This window comes from Schistocerca nitens, chromosome 2, assembly GCF_023898315.1.
Source record: "Schistocerca nitens isolate TAMUIC-IGC-003100 chromosome 2, iqSchNite1.1, whole genome shotgun sequence".
NCBI classification, from domain to species: Eukaryota; Metazoa; Arthropoda; class Insecta; order Orthoptera; family Acrididae; genus Schistocerca; species Schistocerca nitens.
Genome location: NC_064615.1, coordinates 448882447 through 448895434, shown reverse-complemented (window position 1 = coordinate 448895434; position 12988 = coordinate 448882447). Strand labels below are relative to the sequence as shown.

Here is a 12988-nt window from a genome sequence, read left to right as displayed (position 1 = left end):
AAATTGATGGTAGCAAAAAAATTCCTCTCCCCCATTTAATTCTCTTACCACTGAAAAGATGAATGAAATATGTATAAGTATCAGTGTTGCTGACAAATAGCTGAAATTGTTAAAGTTGGACAAAGCTCTAGGGCCAGATAGAATCCCTGTCAGGTTCTATACTGAATTTGCAGCTGAGCTCTTCTAGTTATAATCTACCATACATCCCTTGAACAAAAAACCATTCCAAGTTCTTGGAAAAAAGCACAAGTCAGCATGACTACAAGAAGGGTAGTAGAAGTGGTCCACAAAACTACCTTCCAATATCCTTGACATCAATTTGTTGTAGAATCTTAGAACATATTCTGAGCTTAAACATAATGAGGTATCTCGAATAGAGTGACCTCCTCCAAGCCAACCAACATGGATTCCAAAAACTTCGACTATGTGAAACCCAACTTGCACTTTTGTCACAAGACATACTAAAGGCTTTGGATCTAGGCAGTCAGGTATATGCAATATTTCTTGATTTCCAAAAGACAGTTTACTCAGTACTGCACCTACACTTATTTCAAAACTATGATCACATGGGGTAGCAAGTGAAATTTGTGACTGGATTGAGATCTTTTTGGTAGGAAGGTCACAGCATGTTATCTTGGATGGAGAGTCATTGTCAGATGTAGAAGTAACTTTGGGTGTGCCCCAGGGAAGTGTGATGGGACCCTTTGCTGTTCTTGTTGTATATTAATGAGCTTGCAGACGATATTAATAGTAAAATCAGGCTTTTTGCAGATGATACCGTTATCTACAATGAAGTACTACCTGGGTGTAACACTTTGTAGGGATATGAAATGGAATGATCACATAGATTCAGTTGTGGGTAAAGTAGGTGGTAGACTTTGGTTTTTTGATAGAATACTGGGGAAGTGCAAATAGCCTTCAAAGGAGATTGTTTACAAAACACTTGTTCAACTGGTTCTAGAATACTGCTCAAGTATGTTGGACCCATACCAGATAGGACTAACCAGGGATATTGAATGTGTACACAGAAGGGCAGCACGAATGCTCACAGGTTTGTTTAATCTGTGGAAGAGTGTTGCAGAGATACTGAAGGAACTGAACAGGAAGACTCTTGAAGATAGATGTAAACTATCTGTTGCTGTTGTTGTTGTCAAGGATCATTGTTGGAGACATTGCAAGATATGTTAATGATAGATTTGTACTATTATCTTGCAGTGCTGTTATTAACATTTTTAGAGAAGTAGATTTAATTCGATACTGAATGAGAGGAGTTATAACATAAACCTCTTGATACAATTTGCAACCAGGGTTATTAGAACAAATAACATTTCCATCTGAGTGCACTAAGCATCTCTGTAATACTTTTGTGGTGATTTAATCTGCTGGTAACAAATCTAGCAGCACTTCTCAAAATGTTTCAATGGCTTCCATTAATCAGACCTAGTGGGGATCCTGAACACTTGAGCAGTACTCAGGAATGAGTCATACTAGTGTTCTATAAGGGATCTCCTTTATAGATTAGCTACTCTTAAGTACAATTCTTCCAATAAACCAAAGTCAGACATTTCCTTATCTAGCAAAGATATATTTCTTTGTGACTAATACATAGATATTTAGTAGTCATGAATGTGTCAAGCAGCACACCATCAATAATATATTCAAACATTACAAGTTTGTTCTTCCTCCTCATCTGCATCAGCAATTTTTTTTTCCTCTCTCTCTCTCTCTCTCTCTCTCTCTCTCTCTCTCTCTCTCTCTCTGTGTGTGTGTGTGTGTGTGTGTGTGTGTGTGTGTGTGTGTGTGTGTGTGTGTGTGTGTGTGTGTGTGTAGTCATCCTGTCTCCTCCTAAAGCATCATTGGCAAACAGTTGCAGATTTCTGGCTCATCCTTTCTGTCAGATCAAGAGTGGTCCTGTAACTCTTCTGTGGTCATTCCTGATGATATCCTTTTCTCTAATGAACACTTGTTGTCCAGGACAACATCTTGTGTTTCACTACCTTCGAACCACTCACATATCTGGGAATTTATTCTGTATGCTCTGACCTCTATTAAGCCTGCAGTGGGCAATGTGTCAAGTGCTTTCCTGAAATCTAGGAATATGGAAACTTGGAAAAATGACATGCCGTTTAAGGAGACGGCGATAGACTTATTATAAAGTTCTGTTTATTTTTGACACAGTCACTTTTTTATGACACGGTTGTAACCAGTTTTGGTCCAGAATGGCCATCTCCAGATGCTAAAATATAACCATGAATATCTTATATGAAGAGCTGAAACAATTAGAAGTATTTTCACTAGGTCTACTTGCTGGCTAAGCAGAGTGCTATTAAAATACATGTGGATTATACCTAAATGTGACAGTTAGTGAACAGATGTTTCTGCATAGTCAAACTAAACATAATATCAAATACCAGGTAAACATATAGCTACAACTAAGTGTTGTTTTCTTTCCCACATCTTTGTGCGAGATGCATATGTCCTCTATAAGACAATCCCTCTTTGTGAAAAACATAAAATGACAATACTGAATTAATATTAATAGAAAATTAGAATACAGGCTGTCAAAGCAATAAAACTATATTTGAAATAGAGTGAGATCTGGAAAAATTGCAGAGTCCCTCACCACCTGCTTCGGTTCATTGCTTGACGTGGACAAAGGCATTGCTTCTCTTATGTTACGGGATGAAATGATGGCGAGAGAAATGGAATCAAGAAAAGAAACGACAAAAAGAGCTCCCAAACATCACCCTTGATATATTGGCTATATCCTATAATACGTAAGCTTTTATTGGTCCTGGCAACGCTTCCAGTGACAACTGCATCTGCTGAAAGATCGTTTTCGTCGTTGTGGCACCTGAAAACTTATTTAAGAACATCGATGAATGAAAACCACCTCCTTGGTCTTGCACTTATGCATATTCATTACCCGATTCCTGTAGAGGCAGAAAAAGTAATTACAAGATTTTAAAAAGGTGGGTGTAGAAGGAGATTAGAATTTAATATTTAAGAGCAGTATTTTGAATATACATATTTAATATTAAATTTCATTTTATTTATACTTTTGCATTTTTATTTTATTTCTTATTTTTTTTACAAGAAGAAAGAAAGAAATTTCTTATTATTAATATTTACATTCATGAGGAAAAACAGCTTATTATGAGCATAAAATGATGTAATTATCAATATAAGATGATTTCCTGAACACAGTCAAATATCCTATTATAACTTTTCGCAGTCGTATCGTCATTGCTGCGTATAAACACATGCGCGAATTCGATGGCAACATTCTGTCAAATGAAAGAAATTGGTGAACTAATTTCGAAGATTTAAGAATGGAAACAAATGAACATTAGCATTTTTATAGATTATTTTACATTAGCAGAAAAACACGGAGTTTTTCAAGTCCATGTGTTGTATTTGAAGAATATTTTTTAGGTAATGCAGTAAATTATTTAATTAAACACACTTAATACAAAGCGATACACAATTAAACTAAAAACAGTGTGTGTGTGCACTTATAGAGTATTAATGGTTTTATTTGGAATTAATATTTTGGAAGGCAGGTACCAAAAATTACTGGTAATTTGTCATGGCTGCGTTGTCTTGTAGGATGAAAAGTACTTCACCTTCCATGGTCATCCGTGCAAGGCACCTACCCCTCCACAGTTGTATAGGTAGAGCAGTGCCATTAATGAAGTATCTGTGCTAGCAGAATAGAAATGCAGAAAACACAAGTCCAAAAACAATTTATTGGACTCACCAAAACCAAACAATAATACAATATCCAAAAGAACAACAAACTTGACCCCAACTGCGGATCTAAGTCCTATAGTGCTTAGAACTCAACTGTGGATCAACAAAAACGCAAAATAACAAATAATAATAATAATAATAAAGACCCGACTCTTCATGGGGAATGATCACAAACAATTGTACAATGTCAAGAGGTTTGTCGACTATACCAAGAGATCGGCCAGCTGCAAGAGGCGTCTGGCTGTGGCTGCCTGGGTGGCAGCTCTGTATCCTTCTGAGTGGTGCATTTGAACTGCCTTTTGCCAGCAGTGCGCCACCTTATAAAGCCCATTGGTGGATGCATTTGCCGGAACTATTTGCGATCACATGCCTGGCGTAGCAAAGTAGTTCGTAGGCTAGCTGCGACCTCTGGTGAAGTTGTTCTGCAGGCTCCGCCAATGGGTAGTAGTCCTGGCATCCATTGGTGGAGACCTGGTGGTGTGTTGTGTTGTGGCTGCCGTAAGTCTTTGTTTTGACAACACAGGCAACATAGATTTTGCTGGTGAATATACACCCTGTGATGCAGGCATTCCATTATGGTTGGACGTAAAGTGGGATGCCAATGCAGTAGGAACTACGATGTCAAAAGTGTGCGGTCACAGCAAACCTCTCCCTCCCACCCCCACCCCCAGGAGGGTGTGGAAGGCCCATCTCAATGTCGGGTCCTGGGGCCATGGGTGATAGGAGTCCAGGGGCGTTTGCTGGCACAGGATCCATCTCCATATGGGCGTAGGGCCCTCTGCTGTAGGATCCGCCTGGGGTGTGGATCAGTAGGAGGAAAGAAAGATGGTAAGGGCATCATCCAGGGAGGGTTGGAGATGCAATTTCGACATCTGGACTTTGAATGTCCAGACAAACCATTCGGATAATCCGTTAGATGCAGGATGAAAGGGAGCAGTGTGAATCAACTGGATGCACTGGGAGGTGCAGGAGGAGGTAAATTCAGCAGATGTAAATTGAGGACTGTTGTCGGTCAGCAACATCTCTGGAAGGCCCTCAACAGCAAATAAGCAGGAAAGAGCTTGGATGGTATGGGCAGAGGTCTTGGAGGACACGCTGGAGACATACAGAAACCCACTGCCGGCGTCCACAAGGATAAGCCAGGAGGAGCTGAGAAATGGGCCTGTGAAATCCAAGTGCAAATGGGACCAAGGAGAAGGAACAGGAGGCCACGGGAACAGGAGGCAAGGGGGTGCCGAATGGTGCTGTTGACATAACATGCAGTTGATGGCGGTGTCCATCCCCCTCCAGTAGACTTGCTGGTGGGCAAGCTGTTCCGTCAGGACAATCCCCCAATGACCAACGTCAAGGAGCTCCAAGGCTGATGGAGGGAGGGCAGCAGCACCTCCCGCCAGCGATCATTATCACCCAAGATGAGGAGGACCCCATCTATGACAGACAGATCCTGGCGGCAGTGCGAGTACACCCTGACCTCCAGCTGCAGCAGCTGACGATGGTCCGATGGCCACCCATGTTGAACGTGGTGCATCAGCACCTGGAGTGTTGGGTCATCTACTATGTGATGTGCGACTAACTTCGCTTCCAGTGGCAAATCAGCGACTGCCTCGGCAGCAGTGTCATCCAAGTGGAAACAGGCAACTGGGTGAGCATTGAACTCCAGGTCAGCACCCACTGGGAGGTGAGAGAGAAAATCTGCATTGGCATGGAGAGCTATGGCCTGACAATGGATATCGTAGGAATATTCCGTGAGGAACAATGCTCTGCACTGGAGGCAGCAAGCAGTTCTCATGGGGATGGCAGCCATAGCACTAAAGAACGAGACCGGAGGCTTGTGATCAGTGTATAACGCCATGTGATGGCCGTAGATCAAATTGTGGAATTTCTTAAACCCAAAGATGATGGCCAAGCCCTGCTTCTCAATTTGGCTGTAGATATGCTGAGCCGGGGATAGCATTTTGGAGACGAAGGCCACTGGGCACTCGACTCTGTCGATGATGTGAGACAAGATGGCCCTGACACCGTAGTCTGACATGTCGGCAGCCAAGGTGAGAGGCTTGGTGGAGTCATAAGGGACAAGGCAAGTCCGCGTCAGGAGAGAAAACTTCAGATGGTGGAACGCCCTATTACAAGCTGGCAACCAATCCCAGGGAACATTCTTACGGAGCAGGTGGTGAGGTGTTTCTGCCAGAGCCATGGCATGTGGGATGAAACGGCGGTAGTAATTGAGTTGACCCAGGACTGACATGAGCTGGGAGATGACCTTCGGGAGCAGCAGCTGCTGAATAGCCTCGACATACTGGGATTTCTCTTTGTTGCAACGTAAGCCGGCAACCTGAAGAACCTGGAAGAAGTGCCAGAGGTTCCAGACCAAGTCTGAGGTGGAGACGCCAGCGAATAAGACGTCATCGTAGTAGTTAGCTGTCCCCGGAATGTCCCTCATCAGTGTTTCCAAATATCGCTGGAAGATGGCCAGGGTCACTGGTGACCCCAAACGGGAGGCGGTTGTAATGGAAGAGCCCAAAAGGGGTATTGATTACCAAGATTGTTTTCAACGACTCATCCAAAGGCAACTGGAGGTAGGCATCCCGCAAGTCAATTTTGGCAAACACCTTGCCGCCAGCTAACCAGGACAGGATGTCGTCAACCTTGGGTATGGGATATGAGTCAATAACAGACTGAGCATTGACAGTGGCCTTAAAATCCCCAAAAATGTGAAGAGATCTGTTCAGCTTCTCAGGGGCCACAATGGGCGTAACCCAACGACTATGATGGATGGAGGTCAGGATGCCAAGTGACGAAGCTGCTCCTGTAGTTTGTTGTGCAGGGCAAATGGTACCGAGTGAGCCTTGTGGAACTTAGGAATCACTGAGGGGAGGAGTTCGATATGGGCTTCGAACCTGACCCCCAGAGATGTGGCAGAGAACACGTCTGGGATATCATCCAGAAGCTGCTACAATTGATTGTCTGCCGACAACGACTGGATGGCTGGGTCCGAGTCATGTATCTTGAGGCCCAGTCAGGGAAAAAGATCAATTCCCAAGCTGTAGTCGGATGATGTCATTGCTGCAGCTCTCCAGAGAAGAATGGAACAAAGAGACGGTGACCCCAACTGATGGTGGGAATCCCCATTCATGATGGTCACAGAGGATCCCATATCCACTTGAAAAGGGAGAGTAGTGCCCTTCAATCGCATAGTCTGAGTGATCGCCGCTGTCATGTGAGGAAAAACTGACTGCATGAAGGAAATTGGTGGCAGTGGGTCCGCCTCATTCACCATGGAGTCAGAGGCATCGACAGCAGTGTGATCCACAGCCATCGGCGAATACGAATGACAGACCTTGGCTCTGTGACCCTGCTTTCCACAGACCAAACAGGTCACCCTCTGGAAGCGGCTATCTTCCCTCTGATGTGTGACTAAGCATTGACTGCAGGAGGTGAACCATTGTCGCTGCTGCTGCTGCCACTGCAGCCACCATTGGCACAGGTGGGGGCTGGTGCCCTGGTCCTGGAGGGTGGGCATGGCTTCAGGAGGGGCCCCCGGCGCCGCCGCAGTGATGGGAACCAGTGATGCAGGGGGCGGGCGGCAAAGACATGTGCCAGGGACTGCAGTGTGGAAGCAGAGCGAAAGGACTGCTCATGAGTGCAGATAATGGATAAACAGGTGTCTAAAGAGGGATCTTTCAGCTTCAGAAGATCAGTCCGTAAGGTATCATCGGGGGCTTAGATAAGAATCATATCACGAATGAGTGCCGAGCCATAAAACTGCTTGCAGTGGGGGTTGCCACAGAAAAAAACAACAGTCACGGGAGAGCCCTTGCAGTGTAGCCGTCCATTCCCTGTATGACTGTGCGGGAAGCTTCTGACAGCAGAAGAACTTGTGATGTGCTGCCGCCATGTGAACCTGAGAGTCAAAATAATCCAATAGGCTAGAAGTCAACGCCTTGTAGGAGAGAGCATGAGGTTCTGTATTGGGATGCAGTTGTTGCAGAAGGTGATAAACTTCCGGGCCCACATAGGTGAAGAAAAATGCACGATGCTGAACATCACCAGTGACATAATGAGTAATAAAGTGTCACTCCAGACAATCCACGTAGTTGCCCCAAGGCTCAACGGATTTGTCAAACTTGGGAAACTCAGGGGGCAGGGCACGGAGGCCCAGAAGTGGGGAAGCTGGGTGGGACCCCTGCATAGGCACCACAACAGGGAAGGTGGACATCGCCTGTAAACATACATTCCGACAGTGCTATGACTCATGCTGAGGGTTCGTCAATACCTGAAATACCTTCTGCAATAGTGGATAACAACCAAGTAAATGCGGGAGACTCATAAACCAACTCGTCTCCACTGAAGTATTTGCGCCAGCAGAATATAAATGAGGAAAACACAAGTCCGAAAACAATTTATTGGACTCACCAAAACGAAACAATAATACAATATCCAAAAGAACAACCGACTCAATCCCAACTGCGGAGTGACACAAATACAAAATAGCAAATAATAATAATAATAAAAAAAGACCCGACTCTTCATGGGGAGCGAACACAAACAGTTGTATGATGTCAAGAGGCTTGTCAACTATACCAAGAGATTGGCCAGCTAGAAGAGGTGTCTGCCCATGGCTGCAGGTATGCGTCAAACTGCCTTTTGCCGGCAGTGCACCACCTTATAAAGCCCGTTGGTGGATGTATCTGTGGAACTATTTGCGATCACTTGCCTGGCATAGCAAAGTAGATCATAGGCTAGCTGCGACCTCTGGTGAAGCTGTTCTACAGGCTCCATGAATGGGTGGCAGTCCCTGGCAGCCATTGGGTGAGACCTGGTGGTGTGTTGTGTTGTGGCCGCCTATAAGTATTTGTTTTGACAACACAGATGACATAGGTTTTCCTGGTGAATATACACCCTGCGATGCAGGCATCCCATGACGGTTGGACGTAAAGTGGGATGCCAATGCAGTAGGTGCTACGATGCCTGAAGTGTGCGGCCACAGCAATTAACATGATGTATCTCATGGCTATCCTTACTGACAGTGTCACCTAATACAGGGAAGCCTTAATCACTGTGTTCTCCTCAGTCTAAGGCAGTGCATATGTAGCTTGTGTGGGTGTAGCCTCCTCTTCCTTTCTCTTACTATCTCGTATCCCCTTTTTTGGGACTGGTTCTGGTAATTACTTGAGCGTGCCCTGAAAAGGAAGGATACATCTGAGATGTACAACTGTTGTACAACTGGAAGCTGTGGTCATTTTGATTTTTTATATGGACCTTGATATCAGGTGACTTAATATTTTAGCTTTTCCGTTTGGAGTGTACAGACTTGTTCATGTTACCCAAAGCTCTGCACGGAACTGAAGTAGCTTTGTACTGCACTGCCCCACTCATTTCCAATGTCTGAGGGTCTTTGTATTGGCTTTCTGTACCTGCTTCCACCTCTCATAATGTCCTCATGAAATTTTACACTGACTTTCTGTTCTTCCCCACTACAAGTTTGATTAGCTCAAATGATGACAGCATCTTACAGCCATACACTAATTTGTATGGAAAACTGAATCTGTTCTGCAACACAAAGTAACTACATGAACCAATAACCAATAATTAGCTATCTAAAACGGATATTATTAACATTTTGATAGTATATAAAATGTTTGGTACCTCATTTAGCTCCCTATGAAATGTTGGGAACCATATATACAATGAAGTCACTAATTGCAGGAAAACTGGCGTGAACCTGATGCAGATGTGGGCATAGGAGCAGCTGTAGCAACACCGCATGGCACAATATCACTTTGGCTTCGAGAACGAGTCAGGATTGACATGACAGTTGATCAGGCCATAAGGATTATTAATCCAAAGGTACCTTATATTTCATATAGGTTGTAACAATGTGAAAGTTTGTACAACTAGTTCCTTTGTAGGCATGATGTATTGTTCATTGTACAGACATAGAAAATGAGGATTAGCTCAATGTGAAACAAAAGATGAACACACTATCTTTCAAGCAAAAATCATAAGTACCACTATATGTATTTTAGTGTCCTGTTTCAGAAAGCTGAAATGTCATTTAAAAACACGTTAAATTACTTTTACAACACAAATTCTTTATCTAAGTTTTCTTTTCCAGAACAATATTGTCTTGACACTCAGCAGCAGTGGCTCTACATCTTCATTAATTCATCCAAATGGACGTGTTTACCAGTATGGTAGTCGTGTTGAAATTATGGCTAATGACCCTCATGGAAACAACAAGTAATACTTTTGTCCACTTTTCTTCCACTTTAGTATATAGTATATTCATGTCCAATGTGTTTTGTTCTAATGCTGGGTCTGCAAGTGAAATGTTTAAGAACTTAGTGATTTCAAGGAATTATTGCAGCCAGGAATTCAGATCTAACAGTGACATAAAAACAAGCTTTTAGGTGTCATATGAAAAATGCTACAGAAAATACAATAGATACACAGAATTTAAGACACTGAAGTGAGTCTGCAATTACTTTGTTTCTTCCAAGTTTACTGGACTATTCGGTTAGCTCTGGTGTATCAGTGAGTTATTCCTGTATATTGCACACTTATATATTTGCCTTTTTTGTCTCCTGTCTGTGCATCTCTTCCGGAAAGAAAATCCAAGAACTGGAGATTTGTTACTTTTCATTTATACAACCATGTTTTCACAGTAAAAGTAGAAACTTTAGTATTCATAGTTAAATTCAATCAACATAAAATCTTGTTGGTGTAAATTATGAAATGTAGTAATTTATTACTGTGTTTAGAAAACAAATGCTATAAAATCACAAATGATTCTAGGTGATTCCTCTGCTGAGAATAAAACACAAAGCATTTATATTCAGATTGCAAAAACAAAAGTGCATAACAATATTGTAAGAAATTACAAAGTCATTTGTTTAAAGTGAACTTACTAAAAGAAAGCTGGGAAGAGATTCACAAAGATGGTATTGCTACTAAAACAAACAATGGAAAATCCAGAATGGAATTATGCCAATATTTACTCACCTTATAGAGGAGTTGTTGAGTCACGGACAGAGAAAACAAAAAGGCTGCTATACATCAGCTTCAGCCAAAAGGACTTCTTCTAAAGCAGAAAACACACACGTTCACATAAGCACAAGTCACACACATAACTGTCTCTGGCCACTGAGACTTACCTAGTGGCCAGAGACAGTGGCCTTTTGGTTGAATGCTCCAATGTACAGCAATGTTTGTGTTATGTCTGCCTGCAACTCACCACCTCCGCTACATGGTGAGTAGCTGTCTATTGCTTTAATATTATTGTTAATAAAAATTATGTCAAAAAGTTATGGTGCTTTAAGAATCAGCAATTTTTTTTCTCATTATGATGGTGCAGGGTATATACGACCCGGGACAACTGGAAGATCCGGGAAAAACCCGGGAATTTTTTCATCCGGGAGAAAACTGGGAAAAACCTGGGAATTTTTTTAGAATTCTGGGAATTTTTCATTGCTTTAGTTTTCAGTTTAATTTTTGTAACATTGACTGCTAAGAGCCAATACTCTAGCAAAGGATATTACTGTATCTCACTACTGCAGAATAATACTGCAGTAATAAAACATAAAAGAGAGAAAAAAACGAAAATAAAACTAAGTTGCCAAGGAAATGCGCTATGTACAGCAACAAAACAAAGTGCTCGCATAAGTCTGCCAACAGCAAAATGTGTCAACGGCTTTAGGAAGACTATGCAATGCTTCAGAGCAACAAATTGCCCCCGATGAGCGTGACGTCGCAACTGTTTACATTAGATTCGTTTGTGCAGTTGCGAGCGAGCACGTGCGCAGTTGAGCTGCTTGTGAGTAGTACTTTCTCCTGCTTCTAGCTACAGAAGTGTGGCAGTTAGCTGTATAAGCAATAGCGACAAGCAGCCAGATAGATGCTACCTGGAAAAAATTTTACTGGTGCGCCCCCAAGCTGTCAGATTCATGCATGTGCAACAGGCCTGGATGTAAGGGTTGGATGCAAACCGGGATATCTGCCCCGGGCAGAAATTTCTGTTGTGGGGGGTGGGAAGACCTTGTTTCACAAAGCGCCTAGCATCCAGCGCATGTCGGTCTATTGATTATTCACATAATTTTGAAACGCAAAATGAAATTTTGGCAGAAAATTTTTTGCCAGAACACTACACTAGTAAGGACCAGTTGTACAGTCCCCGGGCAACAGCCGTTAAAGTTCTATTCTGGGAGTAGTATGGAAAACACGTTGTACGAACACGTAATAATGCCTAACCATAGAACAAACGTGGGATAACTAAACCGGTAATTGTGCTGGGGTTAGTCAAGTTAACCGGAGAATAAGTTACAGAATTAGTGATAAGATTGTTTGTTAGAACGAGGAAGGAGAAGAAATGGGGACATCACACAGATTATGGAAGAATATGATGATTCCAAATTTATATAAAAATTTGTAATATTACTTTTCAATCTCATGCTTCAGAAGCTAGAGCGTATGAATGAAATGCGAAACTATTTCCTAACATGAAACTTAAGCATTTGATGTTGGTACTTCGTTGTGTTATAAAAATGACCATTTGTGCCAAAACAGTGGCAGTGTGTGTTACAATTGCTGCAATATAAGGCAAACTCATTTCGTGTTATCTATCAGACAGTGACAAAATACACATAATCAAATCGAGAAACCACACCAGTCTTGGGTACTATTTATAAGTATTTATAGTTTTTCAGTATTAGACAACGGCATTTGGTTTTTTCATGTAGCAAAACCTTTAACAAACTTTGATGAGCTAGTGGATTCTTTCCCAAAAGGAAAGTACGCTATGTAAAGCTGTACTAAGGTTAGTGAGGAAAGCAATGCTAGGACTTAAGGATTGAAGAAATGTGTACTGTCTTGCTGGTCTATTGTCTTTACTGGTTTTATGTATCATATATTTAATTTTATGTCACACAAAACATAAAGTTATTAGCTAATAGGCAATGAAGAGTGCAAATTTTGTGCAGAGTTCCTGTTCTCCCGGTTACAAATAATCCCATACAGTATTTATTGTGAGGGTTTAAAATAAAATTAAAAAAAGAAGAAGGAGGAGGAGAAGAAGAAGAAGAAGAAGAAGAAAACAGGGGCACTTTGTCAAACCAGCCGATTGGGAGCAGGAGATGCACCACAGGACATTTCCATTGTCCTGAATACAAATTGATGGCACCCATTACAAAATGTTACACGTTTGAGTTCCACAGAGCGAAATACGATGAGGTGCGATAAA

The 12988-nt window shown here is 42.2% G+C and overlaps 1 protein-coding gene across 1 annotated transcript in view; it reads left to right on the top strand.

The window, feature by feature from the left end:
• Positions 1-7271: 7271 nt before the first annotated feature.
• Positions 7272-12988, top strand: part of LOC126235079 (uncharacterized) — a 42712-nt gene continuing 36995 nt past the window's right edge. The window contains exons 1-3 of the mRNA XM_049943813.1: positions 7272-7361; positions 9460-9600; positions 9869-9993. Of these exons, the coding sequence (XP_049799770.1) occupies positions 7272-7361; positions 9460-9600; positions 9869-9993 (356 nt within the window). The remainder of the gene's footprint in view (positions 7362-9459; positions 9601-9868; positions 9994-12988) is intronic.